At 36.5% G+C, this 26,152-nt stretch overlaps 1 protein-coding gene across 3 annotated transcripts in view; it reads right to left on the minus strand.

The window, feature by feature from the left end:
- Positions 1-2,431: 2,431 nt before the first annotated feature.
- Positions 2,432-26,152, minus strand: part of LOC127416097 (glycosaminoglycan xylosylkinase-like) — a 43,147-nt gene continuing 19,426 nt past the window's right edge. For 2 of the 3 annotated variants that reach the window (XM_051655242.1, XM_051655243.1), the window contains 6 exons: positions 22,493-22,579; positions 20,797-20,906; positions 13,078-13,249; positions 9,312-9,503; positions 9,150-9,209; positions 2,433-5,183 (listed from right to left, as the gene is read on the minus strand). In XM_051655242.1, the coding sequence (XP_051511202.1) occupies positions 4,952-5,183; positions 9,150-9,209; positions 9,312-9,503; positions 13,078-13,249; positions 20,797-20,906; positions 22,493-22,579 (853 nt within the window). In that variant the 3' untranslated portion in view covers positions 2,433-4,951. Of the gene's footprint in view, positions 5,184-9,149; positions 9,210-9,311; positions 9,504-13,077; positions 13,250-20,796; positions 20,907-22,492; positions 22,580-26,152 lie in introns of all 3 variants that reach the window. The other variant, XM_051655241.1, reaches the window with a different exon arrangement.

The following is a 26,152-nucleotide window of genomic DNA, read 5'->3' on the forward strand; positions in this document are numbered from 1 at the left end:
GTTCATTGGATAAGCTGGTGAGAACGCCGGTTAAGGTGTTTACATGCAAAGCAAAATCGGGGTAATGGGCAAAATTGTACCAGTGTTGATCGGTTTATTCTAAAGCCATTTATGACCTTACACCGATAAAGAAAGGCCATTTAATGTGTTTGCCACATAATTGTCGGCTTATTAAACATGATCAATGTAAGAACGTGCATGTAACGCACCCAGTGTCTACAAGATAATGGGTAAATATTTGATGTCATTAGAGAAAAGTTGCTACCTCAAAATCTAATTTTAAAGACACCTCATTGCTTATTTGAGGTAGACATTTTGTTTTGACAGTTCTGTGTTTTAAAAAATGCCACTAAACGCTTCAGGACCAGACATGTTAAGTAGCATCGTAAATCCTGTTTTTATTTACGTCACTCAAAAGTCTATATTTAAAATCTTTTGAACCATCTGTGTGAAGAACAATCTGAAATTTAGTGGAATACTTCACTCAAAATGTATAATTTTGTCATTTACTTACCCTTAAGCCGTCCCAAACTCGTAAGACAACAAAATAATGTTTTCTGAAGAATGTCTCAGCTGTTTTTGCCAACAGAGTCCAAAACGTTCAAGTAAAAAAAAAAGGTATAGAGGCAGCATAAAAGTAACCCATACAACTTGCGGGTTGAGCTTTATTTCGTGATCGCCTAAAGGTTAAACGCAAAAACGTATAACTGATGTACAATGATGTACCATGATTGAGTACCTAGCAACCATGTGCAGTGTCAAAAAATCATTATCTTGAAATTGGGCCAGATGCTTAGGTTTATTGTGAATAAGGACTTAAATTATGGTCTGTTTCTCACCCAAAGCGATCCTATTGTTTTAGAAGACATGGAAAATACCACTCGAATAAGACGGATTGCTTTTATGCTGCTATAATGTGCTATTTGAAGCCTTTGATACCCATTGATTTGCATTGTATAGAAAAAAACACCTCATACATTATTCAAAATATCTTTGTTCTGAAAGTCATGAGTTTGGAACGGCATGATAATTTTTGGGTGAACTATCCCTTTTAGTCATTCACTTGCTTTAAACATCTTAATTGACAGCAGGGCTAATCATTCACTTTCATTACATGAAAAAGTGTGTTGGACGTTCTGCTATTAAAAAAAGAAGTCATACAGGTTTGGAATGACATGAGGATTAGTTCTGGGAAATGTTGACAGAATTTACTTTTTTGGGGAACCTATTCCTTTAAATAGAGACAAATGTTGCTGTAAATATTGACTGTCAGGAATAAGCATATTTCTATCCCTCGGGCCTCTGTAACACAGCCACAACAAAGCTTAAATTCTCCAACAGTCTATTGTGGCTTCAGAGTAGTAAAGCCATTATAGATGTGTTGCACTTGTTCCATCTGTAAGAAATGTCCATGAACTAATTCACATTTGTATCAGCCAACAACACCACAACACCTTGACAACTGAATTAAATGTTGATGCATGATTGCATTTTTCTTTCAAGGTTCTTTATTGAATAATCTTATTCACATTTATTTGGTTTCGATCATTTGTTTTTTTTACGATCATTTGTTATCTGATATCTCATTCAATTATGTGGCTTTTTTATTGCAATTTATTGGTTTTCTACCATAACTTTCCATCAGAGGCTCTAAACAGACCGCTGGGTTTTCCCTTCTGTGCATCAACTTTAACATTCTCCTCCTTTACATAGAGAGAATGACCTTATTGAAGTCAATATCAGCAGCTCATCTCAGTAAAGCCCACTTACCCACAGATAGGTGGGTGGTCAAGCCCGAGAGCCTCAGATGAGCAAGTGCGCTTATGGCATCAGATATTTAGGACAGACAGTCAAGTTCAGATGTGACTGGAAGGAAAGAGAAGACTGGGTGCACTGAAGTGATTACAAAGACGATGTTAGCCAAACGTGCAGCAGAGGAACGCTGGAAATTCCATAGTCAGGTCAAGGAAAGACGTACAAACAAATATCAGACAATGTTGTGACTGAGGATGGTGGTCTTGGATAGTAATTATTGGGTTTAGAGAGCATAGAGATGTTTTTATAAAAATAAAATGTAATTTCCTCTCATCAAGAATATCCAAAAACTTTTCGATCAAAACACTTTACCATTTCAGTATTAGTCACTGACGACATGAAATGATTAATGATAGGCACCTCATGAAACATGAGTCTACATTTGCTGTTAATACCAATAGTTTCCAGTAAACTGACAGTGAGAATAGATGATATTTGGACACTTAGTTACACTTAAAAATGAATGTAATTGTATTAGATGACAAAACAAGTGGCATCTGCAAACAAATGCTACTAGACCTTTTCTCAGAACTAACTTCCCATTTTTGAGACATTTTTGCAATTGCTTTTAAACAAGTAGTCTCGGGTGATTTTTTTTTTTTTTTTTTATTATTTATTTTTTTTGTAGATGTTTGAGTCAATTCCCCTCAAGTTTACACAGGTGTACTTCATCATACTACCCATAGACATGTTCCATATTTGACAACCAGAAAGAGTCCAAATACCTTTTTGCCCACCTTTACACCTTACAAGGGGCATTAACATGTGTTTCGTATCGGGGTAGTATCTGTATATTCTTTAGCTGGATCGCATTTACACCTTGCTGTCAAATGTGTCTCTACAGTGATCGGATAGAGATCCGATTACACTTACCGGCCCAATATGGAAAACATTACTTACCTATTACATCAGAGACAGCAGTAATCGTTTGAGGAGAGAAACGAGATATTCCAAGTGTTTTTCAGTGGAATAATTCATGGAGTACTGTTCATTAAATCAGGTGACAAGATCACAAGACGGCAGTTTTTGTTGTGTTCTTCACATTGCGATGGCAGAATAAAAAGAAAAAGTCAAATACCGGAAACGCAGCGCTTTAAAAACGTATGACTGTAGAGAAACCTCATCACTTAACTAGTTGCTTACGTAGTTGTATCGGGAAAACGAAAATACATTTGCATTTAAACATTTGAATATAGTCAGAATCCGTCCCTGACTATCTCTGAATTTGGCTTCAGTGATCCAATAACAATGTGTCTTTTTCCCCGTTTACACCTGGTATTAAGATGCACCTCGGGTGATCCAATCACATGTGGACAGGTGAGACATATCGCTGTTTAAACCAGGTCGCCTAAATGCATCTCCTGTGACCACTTGTGTTTGGATTTTGAGGGGAGGGACTCTTGATTTCATGATGACATACATCACTAGGTCAATGTGCTACTGCATGCTATTAAAGCGCAACAAAGACTGAAAAGACAAAGAAAGTGTGAAAAAAGGGTGCTCTGTTACTCCCAGATGAAGTTGAACATGTTGAACATTGAACAAATGTTGTTGAAGATGAAGCAACATTTAGAGCAGAATTATGCATTATTTTAGTGGAGTACCTGTAATACCCTGAGCTCAAGGTGTATACTTGTCATCTGTGTACATGAATGTTGATATCAGGCACACTGAATAAGATTAGTGAAGTTCTCATGCTTGTGTATGTGTAAGCTTTTTCAAATTTCCAGATCGGACCGTTGTTTTCTTTTAAAGCCGCTCACAACCGGCAAAGTTTAAACTCTTGATTGACAGGGGAGGGGAGGCGCTTCGCTGCTGTATGGGACGCATGCTGTACAGGATGGATTAGAGATTACGCCTCAAAAGCAAAGTGGTCACGTGTTTTTGACCACCTTTTGTATGTGGTGTTTGTGATCCGATCACAAAACATTTGAGACCCTGTTTTTGGAGCTCGAAAGATTTGGACCGCATTGATTTGCATTGCATGGATATATTCACATCATATCTCCAACAAAATATCTTCATTTGTGTTCTGCAGAAGAAAAAAAGAAAGTCATGTGTTTGAAATGGCGTGAGGATTGATGGGAGGATTATAATTTTGGGGTGAAATATTCCTTTAAGGGGTTTACTCCAACCGGCACTTGGACTACTAATCCAAAGGCTGCATGTTTATAATGCATGGTGGTTCATGAACTGTAGAATCTACGGGATTTGGAGTGTCCATTGTGCCTCTGAGCAAGACACTAAACCACAGGTTGCTGGAGGAAGTCTGTCCCTGTAGTTTGTGTACTGCCATTTTCTTTAGATAAAAAAACGTGTTGGTTGAATACCAATAATTGAACTAACTGTGAGCAAAGGGCTCATACACGTAAGGAAAAAAAATATATATATTTTTGTAAGTTTTAAATATTAATTTTTAATGTTGAAAATTTCCCTCACAGCAGCCATACAATGCTGTGTTGTCTTCACAATCTTCTCTGAACATCAGTAGCAATAACCTTCCAGCTCTGTACATTACTGTATTCTTACTGCATACAGAACACAAGGAATCTATCATAACTCTCATTTTATCTTTAGATCAATAATATTATTACTTAGTATTGTTTAAAAACTTGTTCTGTATGTACAGTCTAGGTGGAAAGAACTTCAAAAAGTCTGTTAACAGTCTTGCGTTCCCTCTTTTGATGTGCCAGAGTGACGGACCATTGGAAAATCCATCTTCAGGCCAAATATCAAATTTCTGTTCTGTTTTAGTAACAAAAACAGACCTACTGAAAGACTTCCCTCCGGTCCAACCAAAAATGCCCCTGGATGGCCAAAAGTAAACAAAAATAGGAAATGTTGGTCAAGGCTTCCCCACTCTATCCAGAGACCAAGAAAAAGAGAAGTGTAGAAAGCGTACTAAGGTCAGGATGAAAAGCACATTTTTGCCTCTGTGGTCTGAACTGAACTAATCCAGTGAAAAACAAACAGCTCCACATTCTCCTCCAGGTCATCCCCTAAATCTTCTGGTGACCTTCAGGTCGCCAGCTCCACAGCATGAAGAGAACGTGAAAGGAGCCTGTGCGTCAAGAGTCAATGTTTAGCTCCACAAACACATTTTCACCTTGTTTTTCTGCTCTGATCTCCAATGTCTTTAAGGATGAGGCAGGTTCATGCGGTCCTCGATCAGTGTGTTGTCTGCACCCTGTGTCTCCATGCACTGTCGCACGGTGGCGAGCACTCCGCTGAGACGTCGGTCAAGTGCGGCGAGATGTGGCTCCGTCAGCACTGGAAAAGCGGGGTCGTGGGCTGTGGCCTGTTGCATTGCTGAACTCAGAACACCCCCTTTCAGCAGGTTTAGCCTGTTCCAGGTGGAGACACGGACCCTTTTTGATCCAAAAATAGAAAAACACAGAAATAACTAATCAAATCCATGACAACTTTTTGTCTGGTGCTAGCAAACTGAAAATATCTGGAAAGCAAGGAGCCACTCTCTTGTATGGTGCTCACTGACATGTTCAGAGACTCTGAGACTATTCTGTTTCTGTTCATGTTTTCAACTTTTATCTAACGTTTTATTCAGCACTGTGTAAGTTCTGAATACTGGTTGAAAGCTATGTATCAGGGGTCATTCCACTGATGCACACAACATAAACACAGAAAGATGAGGGTTTAATAGATTTAATGCCCACTGCAATTAATTCTGAACCTATGGAGAATATTTCTCTCAATTAGTCAACCTCCAACTTAGACTTTGGGAAACATTTAATGCTACCTGAATTGGTGCTTTTTTTTTTTTTTAGTGCATTTCTATCTTTATACAGTGGAAAACTTTGTTTAGAAAATGTTAATAAAACATTATTGTTACAAACTGTTTTGCTTTATTTTCTGAGAAGAAACTACATGTGTTTTGACAGGAAAAGAAGTACAGTATATAAAGTAGGGCTGCAACTAACGATTATTTTGATAATCGATTAATCTTCGATTATTTCTACGATTAATCGGATAAAAACTGAAATTTTATTTCCTGTATTTTATTAAAATAAAAGGGCTTAAAGATTTGGTTTGATTTACATTACTGAATTCACGATTCTATACTCTCAAAAAACTTTGAACAAAGCCAGAATCATGAAGTTACGTTTGGATTTATTATTATTATTATTATTAGTAGTAGTAGTAGTAGTAGTAGTAGTAGAAACAGTTCCTTTACTTGTAAAACTTAACAAAAAGTGTTCATCATTAAAGAGTAAAACGATCCAGTGCATGGAGTGGGACAAAAAAAATCAGCCCAGCAGAGCGCAATAGTGACATGAGAATAGAAATATTAATAATTCTGCCCAGCTGAAAAATACATAATTATGTTAGATACATATGCTTGTAATATTATAGTTTTTAAAATGGTATTTTCACTGATTACATGTTTCTAAACTATTCTTTAAAAAAAAAAAATGTGTATGGCTTATCCAGTAAAATAATGTTTGCCATAGTATATATTTACTAGTGAAATCAGACATTATATGTGGCATTATCAGGAGGGCTTTCAAATATCAGGACTCTTAGCATTATTATACATTATATTCAGCATTACATACAGTTTAATATAGTACAATCATCTGTAAACCCTGTGCAAATTCACTCTGGCGCTGAAGACTCATCACGGTGCTCACTGTATTACATGCGCTTACATGAGCAGGAGAAAACACTTTAAAAACCGGCACACCTTGACTGCTGAGAATTCAGTCTGATATCCATGAAAGCTGCATAAGTGATTAAATTGAAACTGAAATCGTGGTATGATGTTGTACGAGTTTAATCAAAATGATTGCGCTCACTTTCTCCATTGCGATCGGTTTGATTGATGCGGATGAGTGCTCGCTTGCTCATTAAAGTTTAGCGGAGACTCACTTGTGGTAAGAACAAACAGTTTTGCGAAATACGCAGCTGATTTTGAACTCATAACATGTTTACATTATAAAACAGAGAAAATAGCAGTAAAATGAAAGTGATGCTCTGGAGAGAAACAACTCTCACGCATCAAACAGCACAAGCGCTCTGTAAATGCACCTGATGCAGCAGCCGCTCCACATTAAACTGTATGATTATTATGATCTTCTTTAAGGTGTTTATAAAGTGCTCTCGTGCGCTGGACATCTTTGGTCATGTTTTTCCCCCTTCAACTTGTCTCCGCTGTTTTTCAAACGAGTTTTATCATGCAACACATTTTTTAATTGGTTGTGAAGTGATGTTACTGACGGGGTTTCTCCGTGCTTACTGCAAACATCCAACTAATCGATAATGAAATTTGTTGTCGATGATTTCCATTATCGATAATTATCGATTTTATCGATTAGTTGTTGCAGCCCTAATATAGTGAAAATTTTGGACTTTTAAGATCTGTGATTAATTGCGATTTATGATAAACTATGTGATTAATCGTGATTAAATATATTAATCGACTGACGGCACTAGTTAAATTACAAACACATTCCTCTAGAAGATAGGGCTGTACATATTTATGAAGTCAAAGAGTATCAACTGTATTGAAATATTGTATAAAGGGGTGTTCATGCTGACAGCAGTTAAATTGTTGGAGGTCTGTGAAGTTGAATTGTGCTCTTGTTTGCTAGAAAGTGTAGCTAACTAGCTATTTATTTTTTTAATTAAGTGGTGTTATGTAGAGTAGGACTGGGCAATAGGAAGATGTAATCGGATATCGGCGATGTCTGACAACCCGATGCTGATTGCGACACACACTGACAGATGATGATCGCCAATATTGGGAAATGACAAAACCATGGAACTGGGAAGTTGCCAAATATATTAAATAGTAGCCCAGGGTGTGAAATGAACAGGGCCTGAAATTAATTTTGCCCAATTACCCACCACAGTGTGACCTGTAAGATGTCTCGGAGTGACGTGATAAGAAATGTTGTAGACACAAAGACACACTTGAAGAAACACACACTTTATTATATTTTTTCTGATTCGCTGTTTGTTCAGAGGCATGCAGTGCAAGCGTGTCTCATGGAACATGTGCATGTAGAGATTTCACACTTTCTTTTCTGTTTCAGTTATCTGAAATCAGTTTGCAAGAATAGTGTCATCCATGAGAATGCAGCAAATAACCTAAGACATTATCACCAGGTGCTCGGAGTTAAGCTCGCTTTATTTCCACTGAACAGTTCGAGCTTAACATGCATTGTGAATGCAAACAAAATAATACAAAAACACATTTACCTTGAACCCAAAATTGAGTTCTATTTCATTTTCTTTAGTTAGCATTAACTGTATTAACTAAACACAACTCAAACTAAAATTTGATAAGTACACAGTGGACATTTTTAGGCAGAATTTATTGGGGAACACAAGGGAATTTATCAGACTTACACCTAATAGGAAAACAGATTTATTTTTTTTTTTCTTCCTTTAAGCACAACATTAATTAAACTGTTGTTGCTGTTTTATGAAAGTACAAATTATGTGAATTGTGTTAAAATTTCTAGAGGTTACGGTTATTTTTTTTAAAAACTATTATTATTATCCTTATTTTCATTATTATGTTCACATTTATAATGGACTTTATATCTTAATTTGTATTGGTCATTTTCCACCTGTTGTCATAGACAGATACTTGCGTAAAGGCAAATGGGGCAGGTGGAGGACGTAAGAAACTGTAAATATTTGGATTTGTGGAGGTTATATACTGTACGATCATTTGACCACTTTATTTTATTTTTTATTGCTTTTCCGTTTCTTTTGAAGTGCAACTTGAATTTAGAAATTCTTTGGTTTAAGTTTTTCAGGTTTCAATAAATGAATAGAAATTTTAAAGCAAAATCAATAAAGCTAAAATGTTCACCTATCAGGAGGCTCAATATCACTGTGCTGTGCAAACTTTATTGCATCACCAAAGGTCGCCGTTACCCATGTCACCTCAAATCATCAGCTCTCGCTGAAAATGAATGATTTCCGATCACTTTGTTACGCAAATTACCGTCAGTGTGAATGCATCTTAACTCGGATATAACTGTCATCGTCAAAAAGCAAACAGCAATGTAAATGTAAATGCATAAATGTAAATGCAAAAAGGCTGTTTAGTGTTCAGTGATAGAACGTATTTCACATACACGTACAATTAAAGATGCATATGGCTCTTTCTCTGTGAGCCAATCAATAACTCATTCTGGGTGCTTATCAGTCCTTAATCCCCTGATATACTTCAACATCCTGTGTGGCTAATTCAATTCAAATTCTGACTCATGAATTGAAAAGGAAGTCAACTCTTAAATTCACAATTGCCCAGAGAGGATTGTGAGGGGAAGTTTAAGATCTGTGTATGCGTGCGTACTCACATGCAGCACTGATAAAGAGGTGCGAGAATACTCCTCTCATCCAGAGCAGGGTTGCCAAAACTGCAAGTGGAAACACAAGTTCAAGTTAAACATTTTTAAACATGAAAATTCTATTGCATCACCTATTTCTAACTCTGTCCAGTCTGTGTATTTTTTCCCTACCTTTTAGCATTGTCCAGAAGGATGAGCATGCTGGCTCCGCCGTCGTCCTGAAAACTCTCGTAGTGATGGCGATCAGCATTGCCGATAAGGTAATCAAAGATGGCAGTGTCAATGACATCCAGGAGCCGTGGACCGGCATCATATGGAGGCATTTTCTGGACAGCCTCGCAGTAGCTCTCATCATACTCCCACCTAGCAAAGACAAAGAGTCATCAGTCAACACAATAAATAATAACAGACAAACTCTCTTGAACATGTTCATTCATTGACTCCACCAGTCCTGGATTAATGTCAATTTCTCAATTTCAGAGGAAACACCATCTTATTTTCTCTGTGCACGATGTGTCTGATGCTCAATGGCTGTGGGCTCTGAAAACCCATCAGGCCAACTGGCAACCACTCAGAAATACAACAAGGACTGCTGTGTTTTGCAAGGGGCTGATGGGATGGTTTAAGAGCTGAGCGCTCTGTCAATGGTGTGAACTGTGCGAGGAAATCTGAAGTGTCATGTGAATATTTAATAAATATACAGGTCAAATATCTTGACAGCAGACACCACATGGTCCATTCTGTTGATGTAAAGGGAAAAAACCCTGCAACAATACAACCTCCGGATTATTCAAATCACTATATGACAGAAAGTTCCTGGAGTCCACGGGCATTTTTTTTTTTTTTTCAAGATATAAAGTGATTTTCTCAATCATTTATACACAAAGACACATTCTATAAGCAAAATCTCAAACCACTACATCAATTACAGAAAGACATTTCCTAAATCTATTAAGACTAATCACCTGTGATGTGCGCTCATGAGAGGAATGACGTAAGCTTGTTTGTAAGGTCATGAGTCACGTGGAGGAGGAGTCAGGAAGCGCGTCATTGTTTACAAGAGAAAGTTGTGCTGTTCACAAACCAAAACAGTCAAAAACAATTTCAAAACAATATAAAAGAAATAAAAAATAATTTCCAAATAATAATAATAATTAAAAAAAAATTTAAACAATGACACGTGACCTTACCAACAAGCTTACGTCATCCCTCTCATGAGCGCGCGTCACAGAGATGTACGGAAGCGAACATTTGTAGTTAAAAAGTATATAAGTATTGTTTTGTTTCTCAAAATAATCAATCAGGTTTGGGTTCAGAAGAACTTTATTTGTCGACTGGAGTCGTGTGAATTATTTTGATGCACCCTAAATATGCATTTTGGACCGTCAAAAAAATGGAGGACATTCACTTGCATTGTTTAGAGGAGGAGGCCTGAAATGAAATTCTAAAAGTCTTAAATTCCGTTTTGATGAAGAAAGAAACTAGGATACATCTTGGATGGCCTGAGGGTGAGTAAATTATCAGCAAATCTTCATTTTTGGGTGAACTATTCCTTTAAATACTTAAAAGGTAACCTAAATAATTCGAGTAATAACAGTTTAAAGAATGTGTTACAACTACCGCAGTTTCTACATTTTTTGATTTTGTATTTAGAGTTTCTATGTGTGTTTAGGCAACTGTTTTTATTTATAAAAATGTCAGATTTTGTTGTTTAGAAACCATAATTACTGTAGTTACATTACTACACAACCATGGTAGTGTTTTACCTGTGGTAACCATGGTCTTCTTACAAATACCACTGTTAAAACTATGGATACTTTGAAAGAACTATGGTAAAACTAAGCTGTCAGTTTTCCTTCTGTGCAAAATCTGTTCAGTTCAAATGCTCTCTGACTGTAGGAAAAAATAACTGGCTTTGTCTGCCTTAAAATATTCTAAGAGAGATGATTTTAATTCAATCATTAAGAGCCAGAGGAAAGGAATTGGTCTCGCTGTCAAAATAATTTAGCTCTATCTATATAAATAAGGTGTTAACTTTTTTTTATTTTTTTTATTTTTTTTTAAACAGTCATTTTACATCTACATCTTAACTCAGTCAATGCTTCACTGTCAAATGATCATTTCAAAATATGAAAAAGTATGCAATATTATTAGTAATTTCACTTATTTGTCCAATACAGTAATAGTATAATTTGTATTATTAGTTTTACATTTTTTCTTTTATAGGCCCGAGACTCCCACCGGTACTACCAAATCAGGTGCTGCGGTGCCACTGCTCTTATATGTTAGTCTGGAGCCCTGACAAGTTGCCATCAGGCTCTTTTACATTGTAAGGGGCCACAACTGCTTTGCTGCCTGGAGCCTTAACATTACATCTGATGGCTGTTCTCAGCGGTTTATGAGACTATTTATCTCAGCAACAGAGCCAGGGCAGCCACAGCACTTATGCTAAGTTGTTATGTTCTTTACTTTAATACTGCTCACTCCTCACATTTCCCAATCCAGTTAAAGAGTTCTTCTTAGCATAGTGGTGATTAGTATAGACAGAACCGGAAATCCCAACGACTTCTCCAGGAAGGGAGTTGGCTTGTGGAAACATTATCTTTGACTCTTGCCAGATAACTCTTTGCATGAGTCAGCCTGCCATAACTAACGTATTTACCAAATTTTACAAATGCATTGCATGTTATTACAATATTGGTTAGGACAGTGGAGACAGACCGAAAGGGAGTGGCAAAGACAGGAAGAATGAGATTCAAAAAATGTCTACTAGAGTAAATTACAGAAAACATATTCTTTGTACACTTGGACTATTGTGTCCAAGATATACTGTAGCCCTCTTCACAACTTACCCATGTGACAACAAGCCACAGTCTCCCTTAAGTGGATTACATTACAATTGTTTTTCGAAAGGTATAAAACCAGACGAAATCCAGCAATTAAACACGCTATTTAGGTTAACAGTGTTAAGGAGAAGCATAAGAAAACATTCAAATTTAAGGTTTCATACATTGCAAACTGCCCGATAAGAACTAACATTGCCTGTGATGTAGATGATATTTCAGGCAGTGCAGGGGACTTTGATTGATAACAGAGAGGAGCAAGACATGAGTGCCAAGTTTCTGGTTGATTCAGTGATTATCTTACTATATTTCATTTGCTTTCATAGTGACTAGGCTGTGGCTTGGTCAACGAAAGGGTATTAATTTGACACTATATGTATACTTTGGGCATTTGTTTCAATATTTCCAACTGCAATCATGCATGATTGATGATGCAATGATGATTTCATTTACTGTTTTTTTGACTATATTAACATGAATTTGTATGTTTTTAGACTAGGTGTATGTAAACCTTTGGCCTCTGTAAGTAGGCCTTTTAGACTGAGTATTTCATTTATTGTTAATTTAACTCATAAAATACAAGTCAATCAACTGAGCTATTTTTCTGTCCAAAACTACAAACACAAAACCAAAACCAGTGTTTGGTATGTGTTTTTAGGTTTAGGAAAAAGATTAAGCCTCATTACAAGAAATTACTCTTTGCTTTTGGAAAAACCTGTAAGCCACAACCCTGAAGTTCTCTAGACCGAGAAGTTCTGTGTCCTGTGTTGCACTGTTATTTAATTTAGTAATTCCTATACAGTCCAACATGCATGAGCTACATTATCAGTGTGCACTCTAACTGTTGAACTTTTCTGTCCTTATTGCAATCCAACACATTTAAAATGATGGCACTTGTTAACTGAAATAAAAGCCAAGATTTCAGTAATGCTCAGTGAAAGTTCCACTGACCAAGATAGTGAGTGAAAGGCTGAAACTTCAGTTAGTTGCTAAAGCCATAGCTGTTTACCTGTCCACTCATTCCAGACAAAGCATGACAAGAGGTTGAGAGGGGAGAGTACGAGAGAGAGATTACAATCAATCGGCATCAGTACCTGGCGAGTTTGCCCTCTCGGTATGTCCGTCCCCAGGGGTGTCTGTGTTTCTGTAGTGGCCAGACGTCAGGGAGCCACAGGGTAACCGATCCCTCCATCACATCTGCCTCTGCACACGCAGGCTCAGTCTCACGACAGTAATAACACTTCCCATAGAAGCATGAATTATTTCCTACAGAATGAGAGATTATCATCAATTACCTTACGTAAAATTAGGGGCCAGACCAAAGGGGTGGAGCCCCTTATAGTACCCGTTAATTTTCTTATTATTATTTTTCTTGCTCTAGCATTGACGTCTATGGCAGCCTTTAGAACAATTTGGAGGAAAGTTGTGAAATTTGGCACACTTATTGGGCTAGGCCTCAATTGTCTTTTGACCAACTTTGGTGTCTTTCAGACTAACCCTCTAATGCCACTACAAGTTCAACATTTCTTTTGTTCTGTTCTTATGCTTATAAAATTTGAACCCTTTGGTCTAGAAGAAGAATTTTTTTTCTTCTGGTTTCACTCATCATGCAGAGTTGTGTGAAACTACTAAATTCTTTGTACGTTGGATCGATCATGCAACATCGTAAAATATACCGTTAACCGTTTTTCCACTACTCAGATGACCTTCTGAGCACACAAAAGACAAAGGACTTTTAATTTTCGCAGCAGTTACCGAATCCTTGAAACAAAGTTGGTGGAGTCAACAAAAAACAGGAAGTCAGGCTGTATCTCAGCAATGCTTTGTCCTATCAAAATGAAACTTGGTATGCATCATTGTAACCAAGATCTCAGCATATAAAGCATGCGAAGTTTTTTCACAGCACCCTTTACTGGTCAAGAAATCCCAAAATTGACATTTTTGGTCATAACTTTTGAATGATTTTTTTTCCAAAAATCACGGTTAAGCTCTCTCTCTTTGGATTCTTTGGGTCACAAAGGATCGCTGTTCCCTCTAAGCTATTATCCTGTGAGTTATTAACATAAACAATAGCATATGCCTTACGTGAATGCACACAGGTGCAACAAATCAGGTATGTGTCAAAATATCAGATCTGTGCATGCTTTGCAGTGTAAATGTACTAACGCAGCCTAATAGATCAGCCGCTGTCTGTTATGTTATTTATATTGTAACACTTTACAATAAGGTAAACATTTTTTAAACTTAATGTTAGTTAATAAAAATACACTTTTTCAGTGTTAGTTTATGTTAGTTCATAGTGCATTAACTAATGTTAACTAATACAACTTTTGATTTTAAAAATGTATATGTTTTAATTAACATTAACTAAAATTGATAAATGCTGTAAAAGTATTATTCACTGCTAGTGAGAACTAGTGAGAAAGTACTTGCAAGAAATTGGTTAGTCATCATTTTATTTAAATGTCTACATATGTTCAAATGTTGTTGTAATTACATATTGGGCTAAATCATCTGCCGTTTTCCATTGGACTTTTTTAATAATAGGATCAAATGGGCAGATTACATTCATATCAAACTTTATTGGCAAGAGAAAATTAAGTGTACATTGTCAATGCATTATTAGATAGTATACTTACGCTTTTGAAATGGGTTCTTAAATAACGTGTTATAATTCCTAGCCCTAATATATATGCACATATATACTGTATATACAGTATATATATATATATACAGTATATATATATACAGTATATATATATATATATATATATATATATACACACACCAATAATCCACAACATTAAAACCACCTGCCTAATACTCAAACCAGCCCATCTGGCACCAACAATCATGCCACGGTCCAAATCACTGAGATCAAATTTTTTCCCCATTCTGATGGTTGATGTGAACATTAACTGAAGCTCCTGACCCATATCTGCATGATTTTATGCACTGCACTGCTGCCACACGATTGGCTGATCAGATAATCGCATGGATGATTGTTAGATGGGCTGATTTGAGTATTTCTGTAACTGCTGATCTCCAGGGATTTTCATGCACAACAGTTTCTAGAATTTACTCCGAATGTTGCCAAAAACAAAAAACATTCAGTGAGCACCAGTTCTGCGAATGGAAACACCTTGTTGATGAGAGAGGTCAACAGAGAATGGCCAGACTGGTTCGAACTGACAAAGTCCACGGTAACTCAGATACAGAGGTGGGTAGTAACGCGCTACATTTACTCCGTTACATTTACTTGAGTAACTTTTTGGGAAAATATGTACTTTTAGAGTAGGTTTAAAAGTGGGTACTTTTTACTCTCACTCAAGTAAATTTCTAATGAAATATTTTTACTTTTACTTCTTTACATTGGGTGGCGTTCCTGTCGTTACATAACTGGGTTTAATTTTAACTAATGTATAATTTATTGAGAGATTACTGAATGGGATTTTTACGAGAGCGGAAGTTCACACAGCTGCGCGTGCCGAGTCGGTGTCACAGACTGTCACTCAATCACTGCAGCAGCATCAAACTTCTCAAAGTGAAACACTTTCTTCGCTCCGCACAGTGAAAAAAATAATAGATTCGTCATGTAATGCCTTCATTTAACACCAAGACAAGCTGATATTTCAAGATTAAAATCACATCTCCAACTTAAGGCCGCACGCTGAGGTAAGTTTTGGCTCTTATCCTAACACGGGCTTTTCTGTGTAATGAGATGGTCATTTTCAGGTTGATAATGTAACTGGGCTCTTTTGACATCAGTTTTTAAGTGTACATTTTTAAATCAGTGCAGCAATATATCAGTGCGCTTTGTCCTGCGTCCCGCATGTAATAAGCAGTATTTATGCATTTACTCCGAGCCCTCGCAGGGGTACTGGAAACTAATCGCAGCTACTTCGGTGGATTAAATGTATAAATCCATGTAAACATCCAAGTTAAGTGTAAATCACTGCCATTCGCATGATCGACAACAGGAGTGCGAACAGACAGCATTTCTGCGCAAGCACAGCGAGGTGCGTGGGGCACGTGCGTGTGAGATGTGTGGGCGTGAGGCAATCGTATGGCAAAGAGAGTAGCTGTGTCCTCAATTGTTCACTCATTCACTATTTCCTATATAGTGAATGGCAGTTAGTGCACTATGTCTCAGCAGTAAGTGACCGAAATGAGTGAATTCGGACGTGTGTCGGATCTCTGGGGCTGTCGCAGAAACAACGTCACATATGAAATTTTAAAATACTTGGGCCTTACTTGTTATTCTTATTAAATAATATATTAATACAATAAATCTTCATTCTGTTTGTCATTTTTAATATATACTGTGTGTTAATATAAAGAGTAAGCACATCTGATCAAAACAAAAGTACATTTTGTACAAAAATACAAACTATATGTTTATATGTTATTTTAATCGAGTAATGATTTGTCAGAAAGTAATTTACTGCATTCAGCATGAAATAAAACATTGCAGGAGTGAAGGAAGCAGTAAACTCCCAGCTCGTACGTCTTCCCGTGGTGGATTGTGGGCAAATAACCACTGTCGAGTGTACATTAAATGTACACTTGAAATTAGAGTGCATTGTGGGTAAGAATGAGTGAACAAAAGTAGGGAACAAGTGGCTCACTCAGAATTCAGACACTCCTACAAAATAGCGGACACTCGAAATAGTGCACTATATAGTGGACAGGGGGCGGTTTCAGACACAGTGAGTGTTCCGCGACCGGTGTTGGTGCCCTACGTGGGCTGCGTACTCTGCATTTAGAGAGCGGCGGTACTGCTGTACAGAACTAATGATCTAAATACTTATGACACTGAAAACTGTAACTACACTGAAATAAGAATCCACACAGGACTTTAAAAGCTATGAAATAGCGAAAGAAGGCATTAATAAAGCATGATCTTGCTTTGGTTAATATTTCAGCATTATATATAATGTCCTTGTGGTACGTTTTCATGTTTTCAACGTAATAATTACTAGAAATGTTTCCAAACCTCTCCTCTTATTGACAAATTCATCCAGATCTGACAAGAGCTCTTAAAGGGATAGTTCACCCAAAAATTAAAATTCTCATTATTTACTGACCCTATTGCCACCCCAGATGTGTATGACTTTCTTTCATCTGCTGAACACAAATTAAGATTTTTAGAAGAATTTCTCAGCTCTGTAGGTCCATACGATGCAAGTGAATGGGTGCCAACATTTTAGAGCTGAACAAACAAACAAACATAAGTCAGCAGTGGTTAAATCAGTCTCTTCAGAAGCAATGTGATAGGTGTGGAAGAGAAACAGAGAAACAGATCACTTTCACATTCTTCTTCTTCTTGTGTTTTTGGTGATTCACATTCTTCTCTGCATATCACCCCTGCTGTCTAGCAAAAAATGACAAATATTGATATGTTTCTCACCTACACCTATCATATCACTTCTGAATACATGGATTTAACCACTGGAGTCTTATGGATTACTTTTATGCTGCCTTTATGTGCTTTTTCGAGCATCAAAATTTTGGCCTACAGAGCTAAAATATTCTTCTAAAAATCTTAATTTGTGTTCTGCAGAAGAAAGGAAGTCATACACATCTGGGATGGCATGAGGGTGAGTAAATGATGAGATAATTTTAATTTTTGGGTAAACTCTCTCTTTAAAGAGATAGCTCAGCCATCATTTAATATTCTGTCATCATTTCCCTACCCTCATGTTGTTCCAAACCAGTGTGACACTTTGTATTATGTGGAACATAAAAGATGTTAGACAATGTTAGAGACTGACAGTCTTGCTCATTCACTTTCTATATATATATAAACACATTCACTGAAAGTAAATGGTAAATGGAAAGTAAAAGGCTAACATTCTGTCTAATATCTCCTTACTGTGTTGATACATGGAAGAAAGTCATACGGGTTTGGAACAACATGATGGTGAAATGACAGCATTTCCATTAATAATAATAATAATTCTGTAGTACATGTTCAGTGTGTATTATGTAATGGAATATAGGGGAGTAAATGTCTATTATGTCATTTGTGAAAGTAATTAGTTACTACTTGAGTACTCTTTTAATTGGATACATTCTCTTACTCAAGTAATTATTTATGTTAGTACTTTTACTTCTACTTGAGTAATTATTTTTTTGAAGTAATTGTACTTTTACTTGAGTACAGTTATTGGCTACTTTACCCACCCCTGCTCAGATAACCGCTCTGTACAACTGTGGTGAGAAGAATATCATCTCAGAATGCTATTCTGAGATGCGGGTTGGCGCTGTTTTGGCAGCACGAGGGGGACCTACACAATATTAGGCAAGTGGTTTTAATGTTGTGGCTGATCTGTGTGTGTGTGTGTGTGTATATATATATATATATATATATATATATATATATATATACACACACACACAGTACTGTGCAAAAGTCTTAGCACATAAGATGTTTCACAAAAGCATTTGTCTTAAGATGGTTATTTATATCTTCAGCTTTAGTGTGTCAGTAGGAAATATAAATGTTAGACTCCCAAACATTACTTTTGGAAAATAGAAAAGATCAGAATAGATGAACAGGGAGCCCTGCAACAGATGTCATGGTCCCCACAAAGCCCATCACTGAACATCGTGTCAGTCTGAGATTACATGAAGAGACAGAAGCAACTGAGACAGCCGAAATAGATAGAAGAACTTTGGCGAGTTCTCCAAGAAGCTTGGAACATCCTATCTGCCAACAACCAAGAAAAATTGTGTCCAGGTGTACATGTGTGTGTGTATATATGTGTGTGTATATATATATATATATATATATATATATATATATATATATATATATATATATATATATATTTATTGTGCGCATGTGGCAGAAGGTTCTGCCCAATAGAAATAGGATTTACTTAGCAAGAACAAGTTCAAGAATTATTTTTTTTTGATGAGACATACTATCTGTCCATCTTTGTGATTTTTATCATAAATTACTGTATCTTTTAAACACTTTGTCATATCAAAACTTGGTACACAGTACTGACACTCAGTTCTGAGGATATGTGAGCATTTGAGACAGTGCCACCTAGTGATCAGCTGTTTTCTTTGGCACACCTACACATTTTTCCTCACATGACCTTTACACCAAGACAGACAAGCGTATATATTTATATACAGTACTGTGCAAAAGTTTTAGGCACTTAAGATGTTTCACAAAAACATTTGTCAAGATGGTTATTTATATCTTCAGCTTTAGTGTGTCAATAGGAAAAATACATTTTAGACTCCCAAACATTACATTTTGCAAATAGAAAAAATTAGAACAGAAGAACAGGGAGCCCTGCAACAGATGTCATGGTCCCCACAGAGTTCCCCACTGAACATCATGTCTGTCTGAGATTACATAAAGAGACAGAAGCAACTGAGACTAAATAGATAGAAGAACTGTGGTGAATTCTCCAAGAAGCTTGGAACATCCTATCTGCCAACAACCAAGAAAAACTGTGTCCAGGTGTACCTAGGAGGATCGGGGCTGTTTTAAAGGCAAAGGTGGCCACACCAAATATTGATTTAGCTTTTTTATGTTTACTGGACTTTGTATGATGTTAAGTGATAAATGAAAACTATTTATGGCATTATTTTTGAAGACATCCTCACTATGCAACATTTTTCACAAGTGCCTAAAACTTTTGCACAGTACTGTATATATTTTTATTTTTTATTTTAAACACTTCGGCAGCAGTAGCAACAGCATTTTCTCAGCTATACTTTGGTGTGTGGACTCTTAAATTGATACGGCTCTTTAACATCATCTTATGTTGTTGGCTGTGTGTCAAAGTGTGTAAAGCAGTAGGCTACAATCCCAAAAGTTGGGAGTTCGAACCCGTTTGTGGCAAGCTGATAATTTATCTCTCTATTTTTGATTTCATAGTTTAGCCCTAGATTTGGCACATATTTTTGGATATGCTTATTGTTGTTAATTACACCCAGCCTAGTCTCAAATGTGTACATCCGCATTCCCTGAACTCTTAAAATTGGCTTAGTAAATATTGGCCTGGCATGGCCCCGTGCGGCTTGCTATATTTTTATTTTATTAAAATGAAGTTGCTAAAGGCATTTGATCTGCAATCTGAAAAAGCAATCTGATCTGATTTAAGCAGTGGATTATGCTACAGTCCAGCACAAGCACATATCCGACTCAACCAACACTTTATTCCCATTCTCTCACAAATACTGCTTGACAGATGCAATATGGCACAGTTGTTGGTTCAGCTAATCTTAAAGGTGCAGTGGTTAATGATGCCTTGTATTAAAACTGTACCATATTCTAAAGGGTCAGAGTTCAGAGGTCTGCAGTAGTAAATGTCAAAGGTTGTGTAGTCTCAGCCACAGACGGCATGCCCACAGACCTCACTAATCCTCCAAAACCTCACGTACAAGATCAAGCTCTGGCTGGAAGTTTTACATATCTGTCAGATGGTCTCCCTCTATCACATGCTCTAATTACAATTAAATGTTTGATTGTGTCTGTTCATACATGGGTAAAGAGACCGCTCAAAACATATGTCAGCGAATGTGTTTGTGTGCGTTAATGGTGTTCTAAATGCAGGAAAATATTTTATGGTAAAGCGAACAGCTTTAGTAAGTGCATTGTGCACTATATTACTCTCACTATGAGAGAGAGAAAGAGAGCGCGAATGAACAACTGAGAAGAGGGAAGAAAGATCAGCAGACAGATTATGAGGGATGTAAAATGAGAAAATGTGCAGAAGAAAAGCAAAAGGACTGAGTAATCTCACTGGAAAGAAAACATAAAAGCAGAATAAAAGGGTGAAACTGACCGTGCATCAGAAAAGTGCTTAGGAGTTGGTCTGTGGCTGCTGGCTTTATCTCTGTAAGTAGATTAATAAACCTCCCCACCACCAGAGGCGCTCTCCTAAAACCCAGGATCCTGCAGGTGGAGAAGCTCATGACTTACACAGAAATGATACATAAGTACAGATTTTTAATATAGGGATTAATGACAATTTATGTCTACAAGTTTCCTTTATGTGCAGTACAGGTGTTAGAGTTGGATGCACAATTAATCGTACATTATTTAAGATTGTGCCTTTGCAGTGAAGTAATTGTACAAAGTGCCGATTAAAGCATTCATTTCAGTCTACTCCCTTTGTACAAAACCAAAGATTTCTATTTATACAGTTTTTCTGGATAAAACTAACAACCAAGCACATACTGTGCTGATGAATGCAAGGGCAAATCAGAGGAATAAAGGTAAAGTTCACTCAAAAAATTTTTTATTTATTCACTCTTATGTTTTTCCAAACATGTAATGTCATTACTTTTCTGTGGCACATCATAGGAAGCTATTGTATAACTTTATAAAAATACTATCTTATACTTTGCATACAGCTTGGCAGCCGTGGTCAGTATGAACGGTTATTGGAAAAAGTTGTGTTTCCCATTAGCGTTCCATTGGAAGAACTAACTCTCTATGGGATAGGAATGACATGAGAGGGAGTCAAATTTAAAAAGACAGAATTGTCTTATTTGGGTGAAATAATCTGTAACATTTAGACCTATCACTAATGACAATCAGATCTGATGAGTATGTATTAAGCCGACTGATCCATTGATGCATGTGTTAAACTTAAATCTAGTTCACTGTAGCCCATGAAAATGAGTGCTGAGGAAACATCACCTGGCAAAGCAAAAGAAGATTTATTATTATAGCAAAAGCCTTGCCAATAATTTGTTTTTGGTTTTTTTATTCAATAGGGATGATTTAAAAAAAAATTGGCAGCCAGGAAGTCTGTTGCCTCAACAGTGTCTAACACCATGTCTACACTGCAACCGAACAATGCGATGGAACATGACGAAACTACATTGCTCCCTTAATAATAAACAAAGCTGTGACATCACAATTTTAATTCTGCAGTGTATACAGCTTCCTGAATTATTATAGGACCATTTTAGTATATTGTGTAGTGTATATTTATTTAAAATTTCAATAAAAGTTTTGTATTTGATGCTACTAGGAGGACCAGTGTCAAGTTGACTGTTTAGGACCTGTACTGATGTATAACACCCTGTCTACACCGGGCGCTTCCACTGACACAACGGCTTGAGGCCGTCTACACCTGACGCGTCGACATGAATGTTCTAAACTGTTTAATTTGCGTAGTAGCACCAGCAGGTCCAGCGCAAAACAGACGCTTCCAGTGTAGACAGCATCATTGATTATAATGGGGTTCTATTACTTTTGACATGACATGCCACTCGCTTCCGGTGTAGACAGGGTGTTACAGCAATAAAGTAATATAGGGGCATAATTCTCAGCTTTATAGTTGTGGATATACAGTATACATCCAAACGAATGCAAGTTGCCCCACATAGAGTACGTATTTTGTATTTAAATTCCATAAATCGAAATTAATAATCAAAATTACAATTTAAATGTAAATAAGCAATAATTATGCTATGATAATAGTGCATCCTTTGTTAGTGTGTGTGTGTGTGTGTGTGCGTGCATGTTACCTGTCCAAGTGAAAAGCAGCGATTTCTGCATTATGTCGATCGTAGCCTGCATATGGCTCTCCCTCGACCACATCATCTCTGTTGTACCTAATAATGAAAGAATAAAGGAGATTTATATACACAAGAGAGACAGCCAGAGAACAAGAGAAAAGCAAAAAAAATGACATAAAAGGCATAAACCTCACCTAATGTAAACACCTTGTTCCTTGAACAACAGGATGTAGTGAAAAGCAAATACTACATTGTTTGCGTCTACTGGTATTTTCCAATGCAAACCACATTTACTACCAACTATCAAACACGCTCAGCAAAGCCAGCTCATTAATCTCATGTAAAATTATATATTGCGCAGCAATATTAGATGATCCAATGCTTTTTTCTGGTTCAAATAGTAAAGTTTGTCAAAACGATCCCTTCCCAGATGTTAGCTATAAGCGTACTGAGCTTGAAACATGTCACAGATTAAAGGAACAGTCAACAGTCTATCTGAATCATCATGGTAAAAGAACGATTTGATACGAAGCATCAGTGACAGTAACATCTGTAACTCATTGATATGGGTATTTAAAGTAAAAGGAGACCATTTGTTCATCATACTTAACATCGACATAAGTAAGCTCTGTACAGAAAATATCAATTTATTTGAATGAATATTGTTTAAGTGATATAAATGTAACCTTTAAAATGTTACAGACATGACACAGCACAGAAACGCAGCAACCTCATAAATGTGTCTCTTATCATTTAAAGAGAAGTGCTGTTATGACGAAATGTGTATAACCTATTTCTCAGACATTATCTCATCTTTCTGAAAAAGATAAAGATCATTTTTAATATCATGTGAAAAGTCCCTTAACTTGTCTTTTACAACCATGAAATGGTGCACACATCATGGGAGGTGGGAAAACAATGCAATTTCTTGAGAAACAAACAAAAAAAAAATCATTATACCACTTTAATACAGTACAACATAAACCTAAATGAACAATTTAGCAGGGGTTTGTACATTTGCTTAAAACTTGACATTTTCATGAAATTACCCACCTATAACATTTCAAAATATGTAGAGCTTAAGGAAAAGTTTACCCAAAAATGTTACCATTCACCATCTCTGTATTGAAAAAACATGCTGTTAAGTGAATGGTGACTAATATACGGCCTAACATCTCCTTTTAAGTTCCATGGAGGAAAGTTATATGGGTTTGGAACAACATCAGGGTACAGTTGGGCAATATATCAAATATTCACGATATAATCACAACGATTTTGATCACAATATAATATTACGCAATATCATGAATATCGTGATGATTTTAATGTGCTTTTTATTTGGCCATTAAGTGTCATATATAGCTCATAGGTAGCCTAAGTTCACGATCCTTCAGGTCTGCACAGTTAATCAAAATAACATTAAAACGGCGATATGGTCATATGTGATTTTTAAACTGCAAAAGGCTGCAATTAAAGACAGATAAACATGGTCTGTCTGCGCTTCAGAATAATCGGGTAAGGCTCTGATCTGTGCATGTACGGGCTCGTGGGCTTGTGTTTTTAGCGCTTTTAGAGCAGTTCACATGCATTGTAAAAGAAAAGTACTGCAGGTTAAAGCATTCGTGCAATTCCAAACATTATCCACCACTACAAGTTATTATACAAATCTACAAATGTGACACAGTATAACGGAAAAGGAGGAGATGACAGCATTTCACCATATGCGGAACACAGTAACCTAAACATTGCACTTTCAGTGTCAAAATAAAAGCTCCAGGTGAAGGGAAAGTAATTAGGACAGAAATATTAATTACTTTTATTTAAAACAAATCTATTCCTCAAAATAATTATGATTATTCAGTGTTATATTATAATAATAAACTTGACTGGATTACACAGTCAAAGTTTAGTATTATTCAATATTCAACTGAGTTCCAAAAAGTAAGTGAAGCATTCAAAAAAAATATTTAGTAAAAATATATGAAGTAATGCTTTTTCATTAAGCTATGTATCATTTTATGTAAATATTCTACTATGTATCATTTCTGTAAATATAAAAGAACATATCAATGATTAATTAAATCTCATCTCCTTCAAAGTCATTGTTTACTCATCCCTGTGTTGTTATAACCTCATCTGGCTTTCTTTCTTTTCCCTAACACATAGGGAGAAATTGTGAAACAATTTTGTACTCAGTGATGTCATATAGTGGCAGTTTATGGTGACCACCTCTTCAAGCTTCAAAAAGATGCAAAAGTATAATTCAGAAGTCTAATAAATTATTCCATGAGACTCATGATTGTAATGGAAGCATACGATGAGCTTTGGTGGGAAACAAACCGAAATCAAATGTATTATTTAGTGAAACCGTTGACCGACCGTTGCTCTCCTCTGTGCTTTCATGAGACTGCATGAGAGCAGTATCTGTCACCATATGGGGCGTTCAAGTGAAAACTCATTTTGTTTATCTAAAAACAGGTCTACCACAGCGATATTAACAACAGAACACAACACAGCTGCACACAAACCAGAGAACAGAACTTACTAAATATGTCTGATGAGTTTGTAGTCAGAGAATAGATGCATTTCTATGCCCAGCCTTATTAATTTGACATTTTCAATTGAACTGAGAGCGATAGACAGAGAAGGCTGAAGGCAGATACAATGGTTTTCGATTGAATGCCCTATTTCGTGAGCGGGAGCTGCTTGAACCTGCTCTCGCACAGTCTCATGAACGTGCAGAGGAGAGCAACGGTCGGTCAACAGTTTCACTAAATAATACATTAGATTTCAGTTGGTTTCTCAACAAACATCATGGTATGCTTTCATAACAACCATGAGTCTCATGGAATAATTTATTAGACTTCTGAATTATACTTTTGTGTCCTTATGAAACTTGAAGAGGTGGTCACCATAAACTGCCATTGTATGACATCACTGAGCACAGCATTGTTTTTTTAAATGTCTCCCTGTGTGTTAGGAAAAAGAAAGACAGTCATATGGGGTTATAACACAGGGATGAGTAAACAATGACTGAATTTTCATTTTTTGGTGAACTATCCCTTTAAATCTACTTGGTTTGGATGAAATAATGGTTCCTCTGATTTAAAAAATATCACCTTTGAGCCATTTCAGAGCAAATACATGATTATTGAGATATACTCTCTCTCTCTCTATATAATATCGTCAATAGGCTGAAAAATATCTAGATATAATTTTTATAGCCATATTGCCCAGTCCAAGAAAAAAAGCTGTTACTTTTGCGGTTATTTTTGGGTAAACAATCTATTTAACTCAAAGGCTGAAAAAGAACATCTCCATTTGTGTGGAGATTTGCCCACGCAAAGTGTTATTTTAAATATCTCAGTGCAAAACTACTGACACAGCAGGAGAATTTAGGACATTTTCCCTTTTTCAATGGGAAAATCCTCCCAAGATGCAACTGAAAACAAGCAGATTTTAGAAGTTCTGCTCCAGTCAGTCAGGAAGCCATTAGAGTTAAGCCATGTATGATCAATGACCTTACAGATAAAGGACACCAGGAGAGTTTCATCACTTATCTAAAGCCCCTGTAGATCCATGATAACAAAACTCTGATAAGAGCAGACAGCTGAACTCCCCTGTAACAGTAGATTAGTTCTGTGTCCTAAGTGCTCTCACTGTTTTTCC

The sequence above is a fragment of the Myxocyprinus asiaticus genome, chromosome 25 (genome assembly GCF_019703515.2).
Source record: "Myxocyprinus asiaticus isolate MX2 ecotype Aquarium Trade chromosome 25, UBuf_Myxa_2, whole genome shotgun sequence".
NCBI lineage: Eukaryota > Metazoa > Chordata > Actinopteri > Cypriniformes > Catostomidae > Myxocyprinus > Myxocyprinus asiaticus.